Below are 26,054 nucleotides of genomic sequence, written 5' to 3'. Positions count from 1 at the left end.
AATAGTTTTAAAAAGCAAAAAGGCCTGTATTCCTAGCTGCTCAGGATGCTGAGGCAGGAAGAGATTTTTTGAGTCCAGGAGTTCAAGGTTACAGTGAGCTATAGTCATTCCACAGCACTCCAGCCTGGGCAGACCCTGTTTCTATTTAAAAAAAAAAAAAAAAAAAAAAAAAGATAAATTATAAACGGGAAGAGTTTGAATATTTTAAACAAATCCATTAATGTATTTGTATTTTATACATTTTCAGGTGTAGAGAAGCCAGTATCTTTAGTGTGTACCTCTAAAATAGTAGAATGTCATCTATGAATGTAAAATTTTTTTTTAATTTAGTTTTCTTATTTTTAACAGAGTTAAGGAGGCAGATTATAAAGAGGCAGTCATTTGACTACTCTAAACTCTTTTTAAAACAAGTTCCCCTTTAGAAGATTAGGATTTAGCTCTTATTCTCACTTTCTCCACCTCCATAAATGCAAACCTCATTTCTACCTCCCCATTTTCTCACTATAGTTTTCATATTCATTTCAATTACATCAGTAGTCTGTTTTTTCAGTTGGATAGTATAAACACTAGTCATACATGGGCTGTGATTGCTTTTCCTCTCTTGCAAAACTTTTTGTTTTCTCCAGAATTAATAATTGTCTTTTGTTTACTTAATTTTCTATATGCTTATGATTAATTGAATTTCAAATTCTCTGAATTACAAATATCCTTCTGTTCATTCTGAATATGTTTACTCATCTTAATTTTAAAAGAGAAGTAAACATAGTTTGGGTTTTAGAGTTTTGGTATAACGAAAATTCTTAGTGTTAGAATTTACTGGCAAAATCAAGGCAAATAATCTTTGTTACTTTTTCTGTTTATACACATACCCTGTCCAGCTGCAGCTAAACAAATGGTTTTACCTTTATTTCTGCTTAGTTCCTGATTTTTGTCAAAAGTCTGTTTCTTCATCGATTCCAAACATTGGTCACATAGGGAAGTAGGAAGAGCTGTGGCATAAAGACCAGAACACTTAGGTTCTTGTTCTGATTTAGTTTTAATTGACCTCAATGTAGGATGATCAGGTAACCTCCTTGGCCTCAGTTTTCTCTCCAGTAGTGACAAGATCAGACTAGATTATAACTGAGGCCTCTTGTAGTTAAAATGTGATTTCAAGTAGATAAAGTATTTACTTCAGTCCAGACTATATATGTAGTTTCTCTAAATTAAGAATGTTGTCATTTCCAGTACTTTTAAAGAAATACCCTGATGTTTAGAAAGAAATTAGATTAAAAGGTGTTAAAGTGATGGGAAATTTTATAAAAGACAAAAATGGACCATGCATGGCATCTTTGTTGTGCTTCAAATTATGATATGGGAATGGTGGTTTTCACTTTCCGAGGGTGTCTAGAAAAGAGAAATTCTAAGACCATCAGAAACCTCATTGTTTGTTACCCAGTAGATTAGATTTGACCCACAGAGGATGCTCTGAAGTAATTAATGTGGCTTTTATGGAGATTTCTTCAATTATAGACCGTTGAAGCTAGATGGGTCCTTGGGGGCTTCTAAGAGAGTCCTTCGTGGTCTAGCAGTTTCTAGTTGATATAACCAAGGGCAGAATGTACTGTTTTCCATTTGCAAGTGTTTTTACTTTATTGTGAATGCTGTGTGAGGGATATTTGATATTTGGGATACTTAAAGTTTTTTCAGAGGGCATTAAGGTGAATTGCCTTAATGCCAAATATACATTTGGAAATAAATTTGTAAATTTATTTGTATACACTTGTTGATGTATTTTTACATGTGTTTGGTGATGCTGATAAGTGTGCCACTTTATGGGGTTCCATGAAAAGCAGATACGTGATTTAATTTCATGACAAACATATTCATCGGTTATTATATTTACTGGTTATTATTATTCACATAACTTATTTTATTGGTTTTCAGGTACTTGAAGAAGCAGAAGCTCAACATTTATATCAGTCCATTTTGCCTGATATGGTGAAAATTGCACTCTGTCTGCCAAATATTTGCACCCAGGTTAGTGGATGTAGCTTCCTCAGTAGCTTCCCTGAGACCGACAATTGAATTTCCCTTAAACTTGAATGGCCAAGGTCACAGATAGAGAGAGAGAGAGAGAGAGAAGAGAAGAGAAGGGAAACAGTTTTTGCCAAAGAGTATGGTAATTTTGCTGTATTAAGGAAAAGATTAGAGGGTAGAGAGTACTACAAAAGGACATTAAAAATGCAGCATTCCATTCCTCAGCTTCTGTTTACACTGTTGAAGCTTGTTTACTATGACTTTTTTCTCTCTTTGTTCAAATAACCTCTAACTTTAAAAAGCACTCATTATTTCAAAACATACTAATGGATTTGGAATAGCGTATTTTCAAAATGGCTTAATACTACCCACTCCTTCCTCACCCTCCCCCAAAGTAATGTATTCTCTAACAAATGAGTTAATGATACTTTCTTAACTTTTTTTTTTTTTGAGACAGAGCCTTGCTCTGTCACCCAGGCTGGAGTGCAGTGGCAAAATCTTGGCTCACTGCATCCTCCATTTCCCAGATTCAACCAATTCTCCTGCCTCAGGCACCCAAGTAGCTGGGATTACAGGCATGTGCCACCACACCTGGCTAAGGTTCCTTTTTTTGGAGTGCAGTGGCACAAATCCCAGGTTACTGTAACCACTGCCTCCTGGGTTCAAACAATTCTTGTGCCTCAACTTCCCAAGTAGCTGGGATTACAGGTGTGCGCCGCCACACCTGGCTACTTTTTGTATTTTTAGTAGAGACGGTGTTTCACCATGTTTGCCAGGCTGGTCTTGAACTCCTGATCTCAGGTGATTCGTCTGCCTTGCCCTCCCAAAATGCTGGGATTACAGGTGTGAGCCACTGTGCCGGCCTTAACTTTTAAAAATAAAGAATCCTGTATTTTATTTTGTTTGGAGTACATTAATTTTATATTGCTACATAACAAATTATGTCAAAATTAATGGCTTAAAGCAATAAACGTGTATTATCTCTCAGCTTCTGTTGACTTTGGGAGCAGATTAGCTGACTGAGTGGTTGTGGATCAGGGTTTCTCTTGTGGTTGCAGTGAGGATGTCAGCCAGGGCTTCAGTCATCTGAAAGCTTGCCTGGGGCTGAAGGACACACCTCTAAGTTGGCTTACTTACATAGCTGTTGGCAGAAGGCCCTGCTATTGGCCTCTCTATAGGCTGATTGATTGTCCCTATGACGTAATGGCTAACTTCCCCAGAGCAAGCAATCCAAGGGAGAGAGCAAGGAAGCTGCAGTGTCTTCTGTGACCCATTTTTCTCAAGGCACCTAGCATCACTTCTGCTGTTTTAGTGTTCATTAGAAGCTAGCCGATACCCAAGGGGAGGAGTATTAGACTCCACCTCTTTTTTTTTTTTTTTTTTTTTGAGACCAAGTTTCACCCTTGTCCCCCAGGCTGGAATGCAGCGGCATGATCTCAGCTCACTGCAACCTCTGCCTCCTGGGTTCAAGTGATTTTCCTGCCTGTCACCTGAGTAGGTGGGACTACAGGCATGTGCCACTACACTCGGCTAATTTTTTGTATTTTTAGCAGAGACGGAGTTTCACCATTTTGGCCAGGCTGGTCTCGAACTCCTGACCTCATGTGATCCTCCCACCTCTGCCTCCCATAGTGCTGAAATTACAGGCATGAGCCACCGTGCCCAAGACTCCACCTCTTAAAGAGAGGAGCATCAAATAATTTGTGAACGTATTTTCAAACCTCCACAGGGTTTGTTTTGTTCTTCATAATTTTATTCCTGTGTTTCTCACAGTGGTGCTTGAATTTGCCTTTGTCTTCTATTTCTAGGGCCAACACCTCTTGCTGCATGGCTGCTAGCCAGGGTTCTGCTAGCATTTTACTCCGCAGGGGCCCTGTGGACATTTGGGTGGAACAATTTCTGAATGTGTATCATGGTCCCATCCATTGCAGTATGTCGTTAGGACACCCTAAACACCACAAATAGGGTCATTGGGGCAACCAGAAAACAACCCACACATGTCCAGATGCCTTCTTGGACTATACCATCTTCAATTGAGACCCATGAAATGTTTTCCAGTGTGATGTTTTCAATTTTATGTAACTTTAATTTCACCTCAGTAATGCATTGTGTCTGAAATAAGTTTTACTATTGGGCAGGGGAAGTATATTTTAAAACATATCTTCTGCTTGTTTCTGTTGGAAGTTATTTGCTTGATCATATTCCATCTTAGTTCTTTTTCCTTTCTTTCCTTACTTAGTAAAATCTCTCACTACCTCCTAGGTATGCCTGTCTGTTACTTCCCCTGTGAAGCCTTCCCTGCCTCCCAGACAAGGTTCATCCCTCCTGAAGCACTCAAATCATTGTTTTATAATTGTTGTCATTATATATCTCTTACCACTGGATTGTAGTCTCCTTAAAGAGAGATCCTCTTTGTGTCACTGGTTTGCATGGTGCTTAATTATATACCTTTTGAATTCAATATGTAGTTCATAATCAATAGTAGATAGTAGGTAGCCTTTGGGAGTGGGCCATTTAATCCTCTTCTCTTCCCATCGTGCATATGAGAGTTTCCATATTTCATTTAACGAGAAATTTTTATTCAAAAGCATCTAACTTTGTAAGCTATAACAAGCCCCTTGGAACCAAAATCAGACCCCTGGGTCCTCAGCTTTTTGTCCTGGCTTCTCCCAATGACTTTCTTCTCCATTAGCATATCAATGGGGAGAGCATCTTAATTCTGTGCTTTGCCCTCTATTGAAAAGTCAACCTCTGCTGTGAAAGTTAAGATTTTTATTTGAGATCAAAATACATCTTGTCGCAAGTTAAATTGTATATGTTGATATTTAATAATTTATCACATTGAAGTACTCTAGGCCAAATCTAAAAGGTAAATTTTAGATTTATCAAAAGAAAATTAAAGGAAACAAATTTGGTCAGGAACTTTTTGAAATATCTTGGTTCACAGTAACCAGCCTTTTATTTTGTTGAGCTGAGTGCTTGACAATAAGATTTACATCTCATTTCTCCAAATAATGAGTTTTTAGGCATTTCCCCTCACCAGGAGAGCAGAAATCATTAACTCTATTTAAAATTATACTATTTGTTTATCTGGGAGACAAGAAATGTTTGTTTGAAGTCCATTAAGCCTGAAATATTTACCATTAATTTTTAAAATCATTTTTCTGAATAATTTGGTAAATGGTAGTTAAAAACTCATTTCTTACTAAAACCAAGCAACACTTTGCTTGAAGCCATTGATGCACTGTCACCTTTTCTACACTCGTTGCTTGGTTGTGAATAAATGCACAGCATGGAAAATGGAGATCAATATGAGCTCTCTATTTTTCTCAGAAATGGTGATTGCTAAGACCTGAAGGGGAGAGAATTTTGTATAACAGTGAAAATAGATTCTTTGCCTTTTACTTGTTTGTTTACCTTTGAATTTTTCCAAGAGAAATAGTTGAATTGCAAGTTTAATCTGTTCTTTTTTCTGGCAAACTCTTATTCTAGCAATGATGTGTACTTCTGTACTTAGAAAAGCATTCATTATTCAGCACTGCAGTTTTGGTTTGTCTTGCCTGCCCTTTCCTCAGGTTCATTCTGGGTGTCGACTCCTGAGGTATGATCGGGACAGTTTGCTCTAGGCATGCCAGTTTGAGATGAGTGCAGATACCCGAAACTCTTAGTTCTGTGTCTTACTGAAGGGGAGAAGGTAAATGCATCTCTAAATATTCTGTAGGAGCATTTTGAAACTTAACAGCTGAAGGATAAACTGGGAGTTGGTCTTTGATTTTGTCATCATGTCTTTAAAAACATTTTAACATTTAAAATATGTTGACAAAAAGAGTCAAACTCTGTAAAATATTTGAAGAGATTTATTTTGAGCCAAATATGAGTAACCAGTGGCCTGTAACAGCCCCAGGAGATCCTGAGAACATGTGCCCAAGATGGTCAGGCTATAGCTTGGCTTTATATATTTTAGGGAGACATAAGACATCAATCAATACATATAAGGGGAGCTTACAGGTCTTAGGTGGATTCAAAGATTTTCTGATTTGCCATTGGTTGGAAGAGTTATTATCTAAAGACCTGGAATCAGTAGAAAGGAATATCTGGGTTAAGATAAGGATTTGTTGAGACCAAGATTTCATCATGTGGATGAAACCTCCAGGTAGTAGGCTTCGGAGCTTTTATCAGACCTAAAAAGGTACCAAACCCTTTCTTAATTCTCACCTGGAAAGGAATAGGGATTCTCTACAGAGTGTAGATTTTCCCAACAGACAGCTTTGCAGGGCTATTTCAAAATATGTCAAAGAAATATATTTTGGGGTAAAATACTTCAATTATTTCAAGATCTGCTAACTGTCATGTGATGCTATACTCGAGTCAGGCTGGAATTGTGTCTTATTACTATAAAAAATCTGTTTCATCAGTTTTAAGGCCTCTGTTTTAATGTTAATGCTGGTCACTTGTGCTGAATTCTAAAGTGAGGAGCATATAATGAGGCATGTCGGACCCACACTTCCTATCATGGTGTGGACTAGTGTTTCATATTAACTTTGGAATCCCCATGGTTGAGAGGAGGGGTTCATTCAGTCGGTTGGGGGACTTGGAATTTTATTTTTGGTTTACGAACTAAATGAAATCCACTGAACACAATACTCAGGTCGTGTGGATTATACTGACAATAAAAGGTAAGTGAATTTGGTGGTATAACTGGAAGACATTTTAGATATAAAAGATTTGAAGAAAAAGTGTCTTACATCTTTGACTTGGAATGTTTGATTATGTAAGAAATGTCTATCTTTTTACAACTTATACATGTTCGTATGGTGGTTTTTACATGTTCTATTAATCACTTTAATGAAGTTAGATTTGATTCTTATAAAGAAATTGTCAGTATGAAGTGTAATTTGGAATAAGAGGGTAAAGCCTTCTTTGTTGAATTATCTTAGATCATTTTATTTAGAACTAAGAAAGTTTATTCTGGCCAATTTTTTTTTTTTTTTTTTGAGACAGAGTCTTGCTCTGTCGCCCAGGCTAGAGTGCAGTGGTACAATCTCGGCTCACTGCAAACTCCGTCTCCCAGGTTCACGCCATTCTCCTACCTCAACTTCGTGAGTAGCTGGGACTACAGGCGCCCACCACCACACCTGGCTAATTTTGTGTGTTTTTAGTAGAGATGGGGTTTCACCATGTTAGCCAGGATGGTCTCGATCTCCTGACCTCATGATCTGTCCGCCTCGGCCTCCCAAAGTGCTGGGATTACGGGCGTGAGCCACCGCGCCTGGCCTGGGCAATGATTTTTAATATAAATAAGAACAAAATTTAGCTTAAGCAATGTTACATATTTTTGTTTCATCTTTTGTTTTAATTTTTCATTAAATGGGCAATGTGTTTTTATTTACTTGCTGAAGCAATCTTGTTTTTCACTAATAAGTAATGTTTTATATTTTCTTCACTACCATTATTATTGATTAGAAATCTGCAGTTTGTCAAGTAAGTACATTTTCTCAATCATCCCTGATAAACAGCCCTTGACTTTAACAATATTGCTGATTTAAGGATTCAAGAATGGCCTGAAATTATTTCTGCCTTAATTTAGCAAATGCAATTTGGTGGCTCTGCTTTCGAAATTGCTAAACTAATTATTGCTCTTCTCGTCTGTATTTTTTTCTTTCTTTTATCAGCCAATACCGCTTCTGAAACAGAAGATGAATCATTCCATCACAATGTCACAGGAACAGATTGCCAGTCTTTTAGCTAATGCTTTCTTCTGCACATTTCCACGACGAAATGCTAAGATGAAATCGGAGTATTCTAGTTACCCAGACATTAACTTCAATCGGTATGTTTTCAGAAAACACCTCTTTAACAATGAAAAAGACAAAGGTGGAAGGAACTAATAATATTTTTTGAGTGAATTTCATAGGCCAAGCATTTTATATGCCGTTGTCTTATTTAATTTTTACAGTACATAAGTGACATTTTCACCATTTTGCAGGCAAGGTGATTAAAGTTCATTGAGGTTAAAAGAACTTGATTGGGATCCAGGAGCTAGTAAGTCACAGAACTGAGATTTTATTTCAGGCCTGTCTTGCTCCAGGGCCCATGTTCTTTCTGTCCTCTCAGATGATTCCCCAGTTCCTGGACTCCACATGCCTCTTCAGTTTGATTATTCATGAGAACTTTTGTTGTGCTTATATTCCTTAATGCTGAAATACTGTGAAAGGTAGAGGAGAAATCCTCCTTTCTACAAAAGTCTTATAAAATGAGAGTATAAAGTCATGAGCTGTCTTATGAGACTTAAAAAATGCAATTGTTTTGATGAAAAATGAAAGGTGATTTTGACCATTTATAGACATGATTAATTTATCAGTGTGAAAAAGAAAAACAAAAGAATGTTCAAACTACTTGACTAAATTAATACAGTGTGAAGGTTATTGATAAAGTTTTAGATTCCAGCCATTTTCCCAAGTAACTACTTTCTCTATCTTCTACACAAACAAAAATACTGTAAAGAATCTTCTTGGCAAACCAGTGTTTTTTCTTCCTTCCTACTCACTGCTCTCATATCCCCACCTCTGTTTCTTTCTTCACTTGAGAATTATCTTTATGGGACCCATGAATAGGATATATGAGTTTTCTTCCCTGATTTCAATGTGAGACTTGAGAAATTGCTGTAATCTGTGCCCCTTTCCCAGCAGGCTGTGTGTAATGCCCTTCACTGCCCCTGGTCACCTAGAGCCTGCCTCTGAGGGTGGGGCAGTGTGCAGAGTAGGAGATAAAGTCATAGAGCGAACCCACAAACAAAACCCACTTTTGTTTGCCATACTGCTTTTGTCTCCAAAGTAGAATGATGCAGTAACACCACTTTTTTTTTTTTTTTTTTTTTTTTTTTTTTAAAAGACGGAGTCTCGCTCTGTCGTGCAGGCTGGAGTGCAGTGGCACAGTCTTGGCCAACTGCAACCTCTACCTCCTGGGTTCAAGCAATTCTCCTTTCTCAGCCTCCCGAGTAGCTGAGATTACAGGTGTGTGCCACCACGCCCGGCTAATTTTGTATTTTTAGTAGAGATGGGGTTTTACCATGTTGGCCAGGCTTGTCCCAAACTCCTGACCCCAGGTGCCTCAATCTCCCAAAGTGCTGGGATTACAGACATGAACCACCTTGCTGGGTGTACCACTTATTTTAATTTGCCCTTTTAATACAGTTTCTTTAAAAACATTTTACTTTGAACTAATTTTAGACTTGCAGAAAAGTTATAAAAATAGTACGAAGGATTCCTGTATAAAGCTTAGCTGGCTTCACCTTGTGTTAACATCTTATGTAACCATAGTAAAATTAAATTAACATTGGTTTAATATTATTAACTGTAGATCTTATTTTATTTTTGAAAATTTTTTAGAGATAGTGTCTCACTCTATTGCCCAGGCTGGAGTACTGTGGCCTGTCATAGCTTACTGCAGCCTTGAAGTCCTGGGCTTAAGCAGTCTTTCTCAGCCTCCCACGTAGCTGGGACTACAGACATGCAGCATCATGCCCAGCTAATTTGTAAAAAGTTTTTGTAGAGATTGGGTCTGGCTGTTTTGCCCAGGCTGATCTCAAATTACTGGAGTCAAACAATCCTCCTGCCTCAGCCTCCCAAAGTGCTGGGTTATAGGTATGAGCCACCATGCCTGGCCGACTGTAAACCTTATTTTGATTCTACCAGTTTTTCTTTCTTTCTTTCTTTCTTTTTTTGTTTGTTTGAGACAGAGTCTTGCTCGGTCACCTAGGCTAGAGTGCAGTGGTGAGATCTCGGCTCACTGCCTTCCAGGTTCAAGCGATTCTGACACCTCAGCCTCCCTAGTAACTGGGATTACAGGAATATGCCACCATACCCGGCTAATTTTTTGTAATTTTAGTAGACATGGGGTTTCACCATGTTGGCCAGGCTGGTCTCGAACTCCTGACCTCTGGTGATCCGCCCACCTCGGGCTCCCATTACAGATGTGAGCCACTGCACCGAGTCTGATTCTACCAGTTTTCCTAGTATACTTTTTCTGTTCCAGGATCCTACCCAGCATCCCAGTTACATTTAATTACCTTGTCTCCTCCAGCATGTTCCTTGTTTTTTCTCTTCTTTCATGATCTTGACAGTTTTGAAGAGTACTCATTCCGGTTATTTTGGAGAATATTCTCAATCTGGGTTTGGCTGATGTTTTTTCAGGATTGGAATGAGGTCATGCATTTTTGGCAGAATACCACAGAAATGATCCTGTGTCCTCAGTGCACCGTATCAATGGGATCATACTTCTTATTACTGGTGATCAGTTGGCTAAGGTAGTGTCTGCTGGCTTTTTCCACTGTAAAGTTACCATATATTTCCTTTTGTGATTAATAAATATTTTCCAAGAGATAAAACACTGTGCAAATGTTATTTTGCTTCACATTTATCCCTACTAATTTTAGCATCCATTGGTGCATCTTGTCTGCAATGATTATTACCATAGTGTTTGCCTATTGTGAATTTTCTGCTTTCTTCCTCTACATTTGCTAATTGAAATTCCATTGTAAGGAAGAGCTATCCCTTTTCCCCCGTTTTTAAACTATCAGAATGGACTAATGGATATTTATTTCATTGTGTGAGTTTAAATTGAATAGTATTATTTATTTTACTGCTTTAATTATTTTAGCTTTGGCTATTATGGCTCCTTCAGGTTGACTCCTATGTTCTTTTGATAAGCCCCATCCTTTTTTTGAGCGTTAACTTTCTGGAATCATACATTGTTCCGAGTTCATCTTATATTTTCCATGCCTCAATCCTGGAATCAACCATTTTCTCAAGGATTCCTGGTTTCTTTTATTGTACAATGGTATTTAGAGACCAGTATCTGGGTGATAGGTGTGCTCATTGCTGCTAGAGTGTCATTGTTTTTAATGCAACTTACTTTATATGGGCAGCATTTCTTACAACTCCACATGGCAGCAGAGAAATGAATTCACAATTCTCTCCAATATCAGAGTGTCAGCCCCAAAGGCCATATTTTTAGCCTTTTAAAATTGGAGAATGTTGTTACTCTCTTAAGATGAATTCTAGAATTCAGCTGGTTAGTTCCTAATATAAATTTTTAATTAAAAAATTTAAAAACTAGACATTTCAGTGCATTTATTCTGTGTTTGGCAGGTGAAAGTATAGCAGAGGACTTGAATATAAGCTGCTCTTAAACTGTCATAATTCTTGGGTTATATTTTTATGACCTTCAAACATTAAAATATTGATGATAATTTGTTATTATATATGATTATTCTCCACTATCAACACTAAGGAAGGGGCAGCAAAGAATGAAAAATAATGTTATCTAAGAAAATTTCTTTAAAATCCTAGTGTTAGCAAACAGTATAGTATTTTTATATATATATATATAATATGCTCCTTGGTTACATAAATATTAGTTGCAAGGAGCATGTTTTTAATCTATTTTTCAAGTTTGTACAGTAGCTAAGTTTTAGATACTGGTATTTAGTCAGTGTTTAGTTCAAATGTACATGAGCAACTGCAATATTCCCCACAGTATATTGAGTGCCTTGAGATTACAGAGAAAGGAGAAGCCAGTTTCTGAGTTCTTACTGTTACATAGTATTATCTCATTTTCAAACCTCATGTCACAGATGCCCTTCTCTTTTCCACATGGCTTTTATTCCTCCTTCAATACTCAGTTCACGTATCAGTTTTTCTGGTGTCTCAGATTCTGCTAGGATAGGTTTGCTACTCTAGGTTCCTATGCTAACCTCTGTGTACCTCTGGAGAGGTGCACAGCACCATGACATTTTATTAAAGAAAGATATAATTTAATAAAGGAAACTTTCCTTAAGGAAGTAACTTTTCTTGCTGCTGTTGTTTTGAGACTGGATCTCATTATGTTGCCCAGGCTGATCTCAAATTCCTGGGCTCAAGAGATCCTCCCACCTCAGTCTTCAAAGTAACTAGGACTACAGGTGCATGTCACCATGCCCAGTGCAACTTTTGAATTAAGTACAAAAGGGTGAATAAGAGTTTTGCCAAGGAGAAGGAGAGATGGTTGCATTCTAGGCAGGGGGAAGAGTACGTGCAAAGGCACTGTCGCAAGAAGGACCTGACGTGCCCAGAGACTGAGAGAAGACAGTGTGGTTGCAGCACAGAGAGTGAGAAGGAACATGGAGATGGGAGAGGCTGCAGAAGTAGGTGGAGGCTAGACCATGCTGTGTCTCACTAGGCCATCTGAAAACAATGAGAAGTCATTGGAGGATTAGATATGGGGGTAGAGGGAGACTAGCACACATGTTCAATTTTACATTTTCAAAAGTTTATTTTGGCTGTAATGTGGGAATCAAGCAGAGAGGGGCCAGAGTAACTGAGTTTACCCAATTGGAGAGGCTATTGCAATGCACCAGGATAGAGGGTGGTAGCTGGGATAGTGTAGGGGAGGGGACAGAGGTGTGGAGACATTTGAAGGGGTAGCCAGAGTGATGGTGATAGACAGGGTTGGTTTATGGGTGGAGAGAGGCATCCAGGGTACTTCTTAGGTTTGTACAACCAGATGTGCACCCTTACTGTCTCCTACTTTTCCTACTGTACCACCTAGACTACTTCATAATTGCTTATTTAATCATTTCAGTGGGGCAGAGATCTTAACTGTCCTCTTCTTTGTTATTTTCACAAAATCTCATGCATTGTGGGCCTTCAATAAATGCTTGTTGAATGAATGAAAATAAATTTTACGGATGAGATATTTGAGAATTAAGTGACTTGTTTTGAGTAACGGAGCTGGTTAGTGGCAGAGTGCTAAGACTATAATTTAGACGCTTTGTTCTCAGTCTGTTGTCTTTTACTTTTCAGACTATATCTTAGTCTTAGGAATTACGAGATGTTTTATTTTTAAGCCACATATAATCAAACATAGCTTCTACCTCTGATTTTGTTAGTAATTGGGGTAGAATTGAGAGAAAACACAGAGCATTGGAATCTGCAATTGCAAGTATATAAAGAACCTGTTTCAGAGGCATGAGCCACCATGCCCAGCCCAGGTATTACTTTTATGTGCAGAAGAAAAAAGAGTTAGGGGAAGAACAAGTCAGTTGTCAGAAATCAAGCTGAACACAAAGTTAAAAAGAGTGGACAATCTTTGTAATTTGATTTTGAGGGTGGAATTTCATGGATTTTTTGAGGCTTTTCCAAAAAAGCTAGTGTGGATAGCTTCTTTCCAATTACACCTCCATAGACACATTGTCATTGTGTCTACTTCACCCTGTTTTACTTACTTAGCATATAGCATTTTATTTCTTATGGAAGAAATAGAATCTACAGAGTCCTGTGGGGAGGCCACAATGCTGACAGCTGTCTTTTCTCAACAGTAAAGACCCACCGGTGCTTGATGGCTGACAAGCAGAGGTCAAGATGTCTTGGGAAGGCTTGGCTTTGGTGACTTCCAATTTCCTGTCACCAATTACCAGAATTTACATATATATATAATGTACGTCTCATATATATAAAATATATATATATGAGATGGAGTCTTGCTCTGTCGCCCAGGCTGGAGTGCAGTGGTGCGATCTCGGCTCACTGCAAGCTCCGCCTCCCGGGTTTACACCATTCTCCTGCCTCAGCCCCCTGAGTAGCTGGGACTACAGGTGCCCGCCACCACACCCGGCTAATTTTTTGTATTTTTAGTAGAGACGGGATTTCACCATATTAGCCAGGATGGCCTCAATCTCCTGACCTTGTGATCAGCCCGCCTTGGCCTCCCAAAGTGCTGGGATTACAGGCATGAACCACTGCACTGGGCCAATTTTAATAAATATTTTAATTTTAAAAGACCTTTGCTTTTCAGCCAAACTTCTGAGTGGGGAAGTCTGGGGCTTCTTGGCGATGGCAGATTTATCTTTTTCATTGTACATGGTCATTTATCCTGAAGACTGAGCTAGTTAGCGCTGAAAGCATGTTGGGATGGATGAGAATCAAGGTTGGGCCATTTTTTTAAATGAAGGGAATATTAATTAGAACAATGCAACTACTTTATGTAAATGAATGTTGATTTTTTTTTGCCTGGGCACTATGTAATGCCTTATTTTAGCTCAAGTACCTTAGCTTACTCTGCATTATCTGAAATTCATTTACTTGTCACATTAACCATATGAATTAGATATTGATTAGGAATTGTTGTTACTCTCTTTTTTAAAATGAGATGGAAGTTTAGAGAGGGAGGTCACTTCACCAGGTTAACACAGTAACTAGTAGACTTGGGATTCAAACGCAGGATATAGTCTCCTTTGAGAATCTGTGTCCCTTAACCATTCTGCTACACAGTCTCCCTTTGAATGAACTGAATTAATCTTACCTCATGGCTAGTCAAAAATTAGAACTATTGGCCGGGCGTGGTAGCTCAAGCCTGTAATCCCAGCACTTTGGGAGGCCGAGAAGGGCGGATCACGAGGTCAGGAGATCGAGACCATCCTGGCTAACGCGGTGAAACCCCGTCTCTACTAAAAAATACAAAAAACTAGCCGGGCGAGGTGGCGGGCACTTGTAGTCCCAGCTACTCGGGAGGCTGAGGCAGGAGAATGGCGTGAACCTGGGAGACGGAGCTTGCAGTGAGCTGAGATCCGGCCACTGCACTCCAGCCTGGGCGACAGAGTGAGACTCCATCTCAAAAAAAAAAAAAAAAAAAAAAAAATTAGACCTATTTTTAGAAATAACTATTGATCTATTAAATGAATTAAAGCCATTTGTAAGTCCAGAGTGACCGTGACGAATTTAAGCTTGCAGCAGATAGCATTCTCACCAAATAAGACTTTACGTAGTTCCATTGAAGATTTGAAGTCAGGCATATTCTTGTCTTCCTAGGTGATGGATGTTCTTTTGGATACCAGAACACGGAAAATGAATTAAGGCAGGTAACCCAGTGTTAGTCTCCACAATGTTATAGAGAATCCTAAGCAGCCAGAATATCTGCACTTGCCTTTCACTGTGAGATGGTATGTGTTTTAATGAGCTAAGCTAGCAAATAATAGGAACAACGATTGTACATCACCATTGATGCTGTCTTTTCATGTCTTGCTTTGATTCTGTCTATGGAATTTTCTAGGTAGGGAAACCTCTCTACAATAAGGTTCAGGGAGAGTAAATGAATTGTTAGCACAACTGGAACTTGATCACTGTCTTCTACTCAAACTCAGTGTTCTTTTATTATATCTCAATGCTTGTCGTGAGCAAAATGCTCTGAGTGCTCCAGAAATGCCAAACAACCGAAAGTCCCCCCACTTTCATGTAGCTTTTGAAAGATCCAGTACTTAATCTGATGAACCATTTGTTAAGCTGATTATGTAGCATTTTATTGTGTTATTTCCTTTTATGCATAGTTTCTACTTAGGATTATAGTTTCTAGCTGTGGGGAGTTGTGTGTGTGAGAGTGTATTTAATCTCAAAAGAGGTATGGCTAGCTAGTTGAATAAGAAAAATGGTAAGAGTATGTGTTGGGAGGCTGACGTCAATAAATTGAATAAGTCTTCCCTTTTTTATTTATTGCTGTGTTCTTTCAGCCTGCTTAGTTATATTAAATACCCCTGACCTTTTTCCCTGCTTGCCTTTCAGGTCCTAAACATTCATATAAAGGCTTCCAATGTGATTAGCATTGATGCTTCTGGGTTTGCATGGAAACTAGATGGTCAGAGATAAATTGTGGGTCTCAGCAGTGGTCAGCCCAGGAGGTTTTTACATCTGCCTCTTCCCTGGATTGAAAATGCTTCTGGGGCCATATGGCAGAGTGCCTCACAGAAGAGCCAGGAATGACTTTCTGGCTGGGTTCCGGATTATCACTTGCTCGTATTTTAAAATGGAGGTTGTAGTGCTTTGGGCTTGATTTACTGTATACTAATGGGATTATTACTTAACTTGAAATGGCATAGTGGGTTGTGGCAGGGGTGAGGATGGATATACCTAGAATAAAATTCCAGTAATGTTATCAGTATTCCATTCAGGGAAAGATTTTATTCAACTGTGTTTCTCCTTAATAAGTATGCAAAGAAGAACACCAGCTAATAAGTATCTGACCTTTGACTGACTTCTGTCTTTGAAAATACAAACAGTTTTGTTTAGAACAAAGTAAGGTTTCCTGACTGGCTTTTTCTGTTTGATTTCTTTAATAATCTATCATTATCTTTCAATTAAATGCCCAAATGTCTTCCCTACATGCGGAGGAGTTATTATGGCCTGGTTTGTGTGCACACTGCTGACCTAAAATGTGCCTTCAAATATACATATCCAGGACTTGAAAAATCTAAACTAAAAAAGAAAGGTGTTGGGAAGTTTAAATTAAAAAGGGGGAGTGGGGGGGGGGATGATGCTTAATGATTATGAGAAGGTCTCACTTTCTCTGAGCCCGTTTGTGTGTGTCTTTCTCTCTGTGTGTCTGTCTCTCGTGCCCTCTGTCTCTAACCCCATTTCTATCAGCCTTTCTCTTCTCTCTGTCTTCCCTGTCCCATCTTTCTTCTCACCCTTCACCCCTTTCTTGGGCTCCAGCCTCAGTCCTTTTGTTTTCCTCCTCACCCCCAAAAGCTGTCTCTCAGATTGTTTATCACTCCTGGGATGACTTTCATTCCTGCTGTTTGCCTGTCTATTTATGTTATTTTTACTTGCTTCCCTATCAGGATAATTCATTTTATTTGAGTGGCTGTGCATACAACTTTAAGATTTCACAACAGTCAAGTCTGAGAATTGTCACAAGAATTTTAAACCTACTTCATCTCCTCTGACTTATCTCCACTTCTTACCCCTGCAGCCATCACCACACTTCCCGCACTTCCCCCTGCTCTATCAGGAAGATGGTAAAGCATATTTGGTTACACAGTGATTTGAAGTTAGGACTGAAGCAGTGAATAAACAGAGTACATTGAGATTCTGCTTGATTTGTACCTTTAAGATTTGGACCTGCAAAATAAACCATGGTGTTCATTTGTAGTGATTGATAATAACAGCCATAAAATCTTCCAGGAAAGTCTGTCTTGCCAGGATAATAAATCTGCAGTCTCACGAGGCTCCTAAAGTTAATAATTTGTCATCATGGTTGTGAAGTATGTGACCTTTTATGTGATTTTATACACAGATGACCACATATGGAAGCTAGGGACACTTTTTCTATGTTTTGGAGAATTATTTCTTAAGAGCAACAGCCATTTTCCCCTCACTATGCAATAGTTCTATTGAAGTACTTTTTATCCTTTAATTGAATTGTATAGTACATCAGTTCATCTCTAGGAAAAGGTGGTGGCTACTTTTACATTCATACTGCTTTCCTGTACTACATAGTGAGCCTAGAAAGAGATTTTGCAGTGGAGCCTAAGGTATTCGTTTAGTAAATCGTATTTATTGATACAGGATGTTTAATTAAACTGCCATGTGGCTTCTTCATTTTGACTTAAATAAACTCTCTTCTAGAGGAAGCCGCTGAAACCTGCACCCTCAAAGAGCCTTTCTTTCAGCTGGATTATAAGAGTATGTGTATTAAATATTTTAGAAAGATACGTTTTTTTAAATAAGTAAAAATTATCACACAGGCTGTCTTAAACTATTTTTAAAGAGAGATCTGATTTTAGATTTGGTTAAAATACTAGCCTACATTAGTATTCTTTTTAGGAAGTAAATATTCATATAAATTGTTTTTCCAGAAATTGGCCCTGGATACAGATTTCAGATCATTGAAAACGGAACCATTTGAAATCTGCATTTCCTTTCCTTTTCCTAATTTATTTCAGTTGCTCAATAGGATTTTCTCGTGGAATTAACTTTTCCCTCTCAGCGTAGTTACGTAAGCTTGCTCTTGTAATCAAGAAAAACAATGACCCATTTCAGCACTTATTAACGTGGACTTTACTTGAAGGGTTTCTGGTTTTAAAGTCAGAGCACATGACTAGAGGCAGATGAAGAGTACCTCATCATTTATAGCCACTGAATCTCTATAATTTGTAAATGCCTTTGGAAAGCTAGATCTGATGCTCAAAAGCATGCTTTTGTGTTAGAAATCTTTTAGTGAATACTTACTCAGGTCATAATGCTTTTAAAGCCCTGCTTTTCTTTCCTCAGAATAAATTGAATTATATGTTACCAATAACAATGCCATGTCATTTCAAAGAAAACTGAATTAAGTAATCCAAGTCTGGGTTGCTGAAAACTAGATGACACAGGGTAGGCACTGTTTTGGTTACCATGCAAAGGATCTCTATTAGTCAGCTTGGGCTGCTATAATAAAATACCATAGAACTGAGTGGCTTAAACAACAGAAATTTATTTTCTCATGGTTCTGGAGGCTAGAAGCTGCAGATCAAGGTGCTGCTGCTTCAGTTCCTGATGAGGGCTTTCTTCCTGGCTTATAGGTTGGCTGGCATCTTGTCCTCACATGGCAGAGGGAGAGTACTCTCCTTCTCTTCTTAAAATGACACCAGTTCTATCAGATTAGAGTCCCACCCCTATGACCTCATTTAACCGTTACTACCCCCTCACAGGCCCTATCTCCAAATTTAGCTACATTAGGGATTAAGGATTCGACATATAAATTTTGAGAGGGCACAGACATTCAGTGCATAAAAGAATGTAGTTGTTTAATTAACAAGGATTATTGAGCCCTGATACCTTGTTATACCTGCCTGTGTCCCTTCCCCCATTCCCCTCCACTCTCCTTTCCTCACAAACACTCAGATAAGGATTTTTTTCAGCTACTGTTTTTGTTATTTATCAAACTACCTAGTTAACATTATGAATTGTAAATGTTATTAGCCTTTGAGAAAGTAGCTGTGCACTGACTGACCCTAATTGACTGGGATGGCTAGATGGTGCCTTCTCCATGGTGGAAGGTAGGTTGGAGAAATGTGGTTGGTAGCAAATGCCATCTGATTTGGACAGCTTTGAGGAAGCCTGGTTCTAGTTGGTTTCAGTTCTCTCCAGATGCTATTTGAATCTAAACCAGTTTTCCAGTTCTTGTCATTATAGAATTGTCTTCTGGAAGAATTATTTCTTATTATTACTTGGTAGCAATATGGATGTAGTTCTGTGAATCATTAAGGCATTTTAACTCATCTTCCACTCTCTTTTATTTTTTATCTCTTTTAGGTTGTTTGAGGGACGTTCATCAAGGAAACCAGAGAAACTTAAAACGCTCTTCTGCTACTTTAGAAGAGTCACAGAGAAAAGTAAATTCCTTTCATTCTTACTGTAATTTTTCTTGCTGATGGGAACAGTTCAAGTCAAGTGACATGTGAGGAACATTTTGTGTTTAACATAAACCTTCTTGTCCCAACCACATTGAAACAGTAGTAATTATTCAACATTATAACCTAGATTTTATGCTTATGTTGTGTATGAGCATAAATGTGTGCTGTAAATGTAGGGGGGCGGGGTTTACATACTCTGAAATCAGACCCATATTCTCTGAAATCTGTAATATACGTCAAAAGATTTTCATGAATAAAAACCAGAGAAAGTATATTGACCAGGAAATAAATTTTGGATGCTCTTTATTTAAAGAAGTATTCACTAGTTTATTTGCATAAGTCAACTAACGCATTGCTTTTCTAACCATTCCTCTCTTTTGTGCCCCCCTAAGCCTTTTGTGGAGTTCTTATAAAACTGTTTTGTACTGAGTTTTGTATCTCCATCTTCCTCTGTTGAACCTTAACATTCTTGCTTCCCCAGAACCTGATAGCAGCTGAGACAGTATTAGTAAATGTCCAACAAATACTAGTAATGACCAGTGATAATAGATTAGTATTGCCACTCTTATCTCAGAAGCTGAATGACCATAGTCAAGTTTCTTGAAACCTCTAAGCTTCAGTTTTATCATCTATGAAATAATATAATAATGGCCATTACCTTATAGGGTAGTTATAGATATGAAACAAGAAGATACATGCTTAATAAATGTAAGCTATTATCAATGGGTAGCCTTTCTTACAAGTGGATGTAAACCAGAACACCTCAAAAGTTTCTTTGTGCTAAGTAGGTGAGGTCAATCTGGTCAAGTGAAATGGCTTTTTTTCAGTTCTGGGTTGTAGGATTGTCTTAAAACATGTCTTTGAATCATTTTAAGGTCATTTTTCTCATATCCTTCTTTTACTCTTGCATTCAGTGTACTTGGCATTTTCCCCCTTGAATGTGTTGCTATTGGACATTGTTAAATTTTTAGAATGAAATCAATTATCAGGATTTTGATATTTAAGGGAAAATTATATGCTACTTTGATATGGGATTATTTATCTCATAGCTTATTGAATTTCAGGTTTGTGCCCTGTACTGAATGAAATATTAAAATGCAGAATTATTTGGACCTATGAGATACAAAATCAAATTAGAATTTGTAATGATTTGTTAAAAAGATGACTATTTAAGGCCAGACGTGATGGCTCATGCCTGTAATCCCAGCACTTTGGGAGGCTGAGGTGGGTGGATCATGAGCTCAGGAGTTCTAGACCAGCCTGGCTAACATGGTGAAACCCCATCTCTACTGAAAATACAAAAAAATCAGCCGGGTGTGGTGGCCGGTGCCTGTAGTCCAAGCTACTTGGGAGACTGAGGCAGGAGAATGGCGTGAACCCGGGAGGCGGAGCTTGCAGTGAGCCAAGATCACGCCACTGCACTCCAGCCTGGGCTACACAGCAAGACTCCGTCTCAAAAAAAAAAAAAAAAAATACAAAAATTAGCCGGGCACGGTGGTGGGAGCCTGTAATCCCAGCTACTCGGGAGGTTGAGGCACAAGAATCACTTGAACCCTGGAGATGGAGGTTGCAGTGAGCTGAGATTGTGCCCCTGCACTTTAGCCTGGGCGACAGAGCAAGACTCTGTCTCAAAAAAAAAAAAAGATGACTACTTTTTTTTGGCTATTTTAGGCCTAATTCGAATTATTACTATTGGTTTTGTTTTGTTTTGTTTTCACAGTACTTTGAGTTGCTGTTTTAAGAAGAATTATTATAACTAAGTAGTACAGAGTTTACTTTTTTGTCCTGGGAGTCAGATCATATATGTCTTCTCTAAAAACCAACTTGGCTTTCTAAATTTTAGGATTTCAGATACTTTGAGGAAAAAGCTAAAAGTCTGTTTTTTCAACTAGAAATGTATATGCCATTATAAGTATTGGGAATTTGAAGAAATAAATTATAACTAGACATTTTATTTCCTGACTTTTTCACTACACATGGTAATTAAGCTCTTTGTAGAAATGCAGTACAACATTGCTCTTGGTCTTCAGTATGTAAAGCTAACGGTTTAAGGAGGAAATACTAAAGAGAATAAAAGAGGTTGCAATATAATGAGTCGTGTAGAAGTTCTGGAGCCTACTCAGTAGACTTCAGAAACTTATTTAAGATATCATATTTCATCGAATCTAAGATGTCATAGATTATTTTTAAAAAGTGCTATTACATTATATACCTCTAAGAAGGAAAAAACCACTCCGGACAGGGAGTTTAGTAGGAGACCTGACCCACGAGGCTGGTACACCTAAGAATAAATGAGAAATTAATTTATCATCCAGAAAAGGGACCATAAAGAAACATGCAAGTCTCAACCTTGACTCTAAATAGAGAAAGGGAAAAAAAAACATTTCTCTGAGAATTTGAACCACAAGCCCTAAGCTTTGGGTGTGCAGCCTCACCACCAGTGTGGTCCACAAAGGCCTGCCACAAAGGATTAATTCGGATGATATCAGGCTAATAGTGCTCCCAGATGACAGCAGAAGCAGATGCACATATTCTCTGGGAAAATTCACCTCTAGACCTATGGTAAGATACCTCCTAAAAGATGTATTCCAGTTTCGGAAACGTAATATGTGAAAAAACATTCCTTTTAGAATTGATAAAAATAGAATTCCATCAGGACCAACTTTTCAGTGTTGTTAAACATGTATATTTTATATTTGATGAAGATCTTGAGACTGAAATATTTTAAAGAGCATTCCAAATTAAATTATTTTCTGTATAGTTTTAGATAAAGTATCTTAAAGATCAGGTTTTTGAAAATTTACGACCTGTAGGTAGTATATATTGTGACTTTATTATGGGAAGTATTTGATTAACCAAAGTATCCTATTCTGAGATGAAAGTTGCCTTGTTATGAAAGAAAGCTAACAGACGTGCTCTCAGGGCATTTTTGTTAATCTAAGAAACCATGTTCTTCTGCCTTTTCTTGCTTTGCCAGCAGTGTTTATGAATTTCTCTTAGCATCTCCTAGTATATATGAAGGACATTTGACGTTCTTACTTCTCTGCTAAGTTGCCGAATGACAAGAGAGATGTTTTCTATTATATTCATGGAATTGCTTCTCTAGTGTTTGAGTTGTTTGACCACTTACTTGTGAGTTTTAAATATGTTACCCATTTATCCTAAGATTAGATATCTAAAGAATGTAAGACCCATGTTAAGAAAAAATTTTGTTTCCTACTGCAACTGCTCCATATGGTTTTTGAGTGGTTCCTGCTTTTGACTGAGAACAAGGAAATGTGGAATTGTGCGTAGGAATGGAATGATGGCGAGGCTTTCACTGGGCTAGACACCGCCATCACTAATAGTTCCTGACATCTCTCTCTTTCCTTAAGAGCTTTTTTTCTATTCAAGAAAACAGAAATGGCATGGCCTTTTTAGTTTGTTCTTTGATTTGAATCAGACAAATTACTTCTGGCCAGCTGATTTATTTGTTTCTTTTGCTACTAGCTTTTTTTAAAAAAGTAAATCTGACTAGAAAAGGACCTCATCCTCTAAAATTATTGACTGCATTAATAGTATTTCATCTTGATCCTCCCAAATTTATTGCTTCTTGAAAAATATGTCATCTTTGTTCTGTAAACTCTTAGAGCCAGTAATTTCTCCTCTGGCTAAGACTGCGACTAACAAGTAGAGTGATTGCCCACTGTCTAAGCCTGGGACTTAGCTGTACTAACTCCAGAGGATGTGCAAATTATTTCCTTTTTAAATCTGTGGCATTTCACTTTGCCATAAAGTATATAAATGTGTATTTATTCACCAGTCTTTGAATGTAGGGTTAAGTCCTTTGTTTATAAAGGAGTCTACAAATTTGAATTCAATTTTGTCTTTATTGTGTAAGCTGTACCAGTTATACATCCTTTTTTTCAGTGCTTTAAAAGAAAAAAAAAGTGTATTCAACTTCAAAAACTTTACCAGAAAGTACCAACACTCAAATCCTACTGTTGTGCTGTTGTTTGTATAGTTTTGTTTAGTGAAGTCTTATTATTTTATAGCAGTTTCCCTGTAAGGTTAATATTATTTTCAATCGATATTCTGTTATTTTCCAATACTAGACTTTGTATTTCCTGATTAGTTTTATAGCCAATGTTGGACCTGTTCTTTTACTGAGTGTGTGTGTGTGTGTGTGTATGTGTATAATCTTTTCAAAATTGAAACTTATTTTGGATATGTTTTTCTTTTATTGCTTCTGTAGAACCTACTGGGTTGGTGACATTTACAAGACAGAGTCTTGAAGATTTTCCAGAATGGGAAAGGTAACAATAATAATAAAAATAATCCTGGACCCCTAGAATTAGAAGGACTCTTTCACCATGAGAGGATTCTATTTTATAGCACCTGGAAAGATGGTTTTCCAACCTCTTAATTATCCTAGTGCCAGGGAATTTCTTCTCATAAATGATCCAATAATAGCCCTCATTTTTGAAAAGGTCATGCCTTTTTAATCAAAGTCTATAACCCTTTGATTTCTACCATTTTGTCTTGGTTTTGTTTTCTGAAAGAAAGTCCTGTTTAGAATTGAGGAGTGTTGTATGTGAAGACACTAATAAAAGGAACACCAATATTTAAATGTTTCTCCTTACCCTTTTTTTGGTTAGTATTTGAACTTTATGGCTTTTCTTTCTGGAGGACAAGATTGAGAAAAGTCTTTTTATTATTTACATTTTAGTAAACAGTAACTGTTTAGAGTTTGTCTGAGTGGCAAGAATTTTGAAGTTTGGCTGCCCTTGTGTACTACTGGTAGATTTTGTGGAAGTTTGTATTTTCTGTTTGTTTCTTATTTATCAGAAAATATTGAGGAGATAGCAGCCAATCTGAGCTAATTCAGATTTGTAAGGTCCTTAGTGTCCTGAAATAGTTACAATACACTTAAAGAAGGGTCCTGAAATAGTTAACTATTTCTTAATCTAAAGCAATTCCCCTAATACACTTAAAGAAGTGTGGATTAACTTTTTAAATATGTTTGAGGACATGATGAAGCGTATTAAACATATTTAACCAATGCCTCTCGTTTTCACTTTCTAATAATTTTCTAATAATTTTATGATAGTGTGTAATTGTTTTGTTTGAAATTAGTGATGAATGGAAATCACTTTTAAAAAGTTAACTTGAGAAGTCATATCTGCTTAGGTGGCGTTCCTGCGTTGTTTTCATCCATCAAGTGAAAGTGAAGATAAAGATAAAGTGAAGTGAAAGATAAAGAAATTGACTTCAGAAGACTTGTGTGCATGGTTTAGATGATTATTAATAGAGGGAAGTAGATAAAAGGTTAAGCAACCTGAAGAGAGGGAAAAAAATGAGCCTGAAAAAGATAAGAACATGTACAGCATTTTGGCATCATGGCATGTTAGATCTGAAAGGAACCCCAGCCGCCTACTAAAACTCTTGATCAGCTCTGTAATACCTGCGATGGATGGAGACTGGATAGCTTCAGTGATGGGAAATCCGCTGTTTCACATCAGTTTGTTCCAATGGTGGCTGCTTGTGTTATCATCTCATGCTTTCATTCACTAAAAATGTTTTCTACATTCATTCTCCACCATTCCTGGTTCTTCCTTCTGGAGCTACATAAATACATCTGAATTTGTAGTTTTAGCATCTGACCCTTCTTTTCATGTATCTTAATGACTTCTTGACCTACTTCCCTCTCTAACAGTGCACATAATTTCATACTAAATTGATTCGTTTCTTCTATTTCACATGTAATACGTATTCTAAACCCTTTATCTCTGCTCTTAACATACTCCCATTCATTGGGCCCTCTTAAAATATGGTGCCTGGAATTAAAAGTACCATTCTGCTGTGCATCTCTGTGGTGCAGAGGATTATTTTTCTTCACTCTTCTATTAGTCTCTAATAGGAATGCAGATGTTTTATTCCTGTTACTTTGGTGTAGATTTTACAGATCAATCTGAGGGCTTATTTTTAAGTCATCCAGATTCTCTACTGTGCATCTGATATTCATTTGGCGCTAATGTGAAAGAACACCCATTTGTATACCACCATGTGGGAGAGAAGGGACAGGTCAAAATGCAGAGACTGGCAAGGCTGCTTTGTCAGTGAGACACAGTAACTTTGCCTCTAAGTGAGACCGAGATTGTCCCCTTAGTTTTGATAGGCAGAATTTAACTTATTTTTGTTTCATTGATCTCTTTTTTGTTTTAGCTGCTTCGTAAGTGAGTTGGAGAATGTAATTAAAATCAGTCTCCCAGACTCCACAGAACCAGAAACATGCATTCACTTAAAGAGGGAGAATGAAGAAAAGTTGAGGATTGTTGGTGTTCCCAAGAGTAAGGGGCTAAATGGGTGCCAGGAGTTGGAACTGAATTCCAAGTTTCTGGCATGTTATAGTTAACCGTTTGATTATCAGCAAATACTTTAGCCAGGCTTAATCACAGGGAGCCAGAATCATCTATGTCTTTGACTCCTGGGGTAGGAGTTTAGAGGATGACCTATTGGGAAGTTAGAAAATGCTTCAAAACAAAACAAAACCAAGAAAAAGTTTCTAGCAATTTCATAATTTTATTAAGAGCTATACTATAAAGTTTCTAGTTTCAGTCATGGAGAATAGTTGACAACAGATAGAATTCCTGTTCTGAAGTCCTGACTTGACAGCCCAGAGATTTTAGTAGTATGCTCACAGGAAGGGTCTTCCTCTGAATAAAATGGCTAGGAAAGTAGGACCAAAAAAAAGTTTAAAAATATATGTTAAACTTATGATACTGTTTTCTACAAGAGACCGGGGAAGTAATTTCTCTAAAAGTGTGGCATACTGATTCAGAGCCTGGACCAT

General features: G+C 37.7%; 1 protein-coding gene across 5 annotated transcripts in view; it reads left to right on the top strand.

Moving 5' to 3' along the window:
• LOC105486617 (poly(ADP-ribose) glycohydrolase) overlaps window positions 1-26,054 on the top strand; it is a 135,586-nt gene that overhangs the window by 62,502 nt on the left and 47,030 nt on the right. For all 5 annotated transcript variants that reach the window (XM_011749547.3, XM_071069999.1, XM_071069996.1 and 2 more), the window contains 4 exons: window positions 1,927-2,019; window positions 7,692-7,849; window positions 19,122-19,201; window positions 23,457-23,517. In XM_011749547.3, coding sequence (XP_011747849.1) covers window positions 1,927-2,019; window positions 7,692-7,849; window positions 19,122-19,201; window positions 23,457-23,517 — 392 coding nt within the window. The remainder of the gene's footprint in view (window positions 1-1,926; window positions 2,020-7,691; window positions 7,850-19,121; window positions 19,202-23,456; window positions 23,518-26,054) is intronic.

This window comes from Macaca nemestrina, chromosome 9 (genome assembly GCF_043159975.1).
Source record: "Macaca nemestrina isolate mMacNem1 chromosome 9, mMacNem.hap1, whole genome shotgun sequence".
Taxonomy (NCBI): Eukaryota; Metazoa; Chordata; class Mammalia; order Primates; family Cercopithecidae; genus Macaca; species Macaca nemestrina.
The sequence above is the reverse complement of the archived record's forward strand: the minus strand, read 5'-3'. Positions and strand labels throughout refer to the sequence as shown.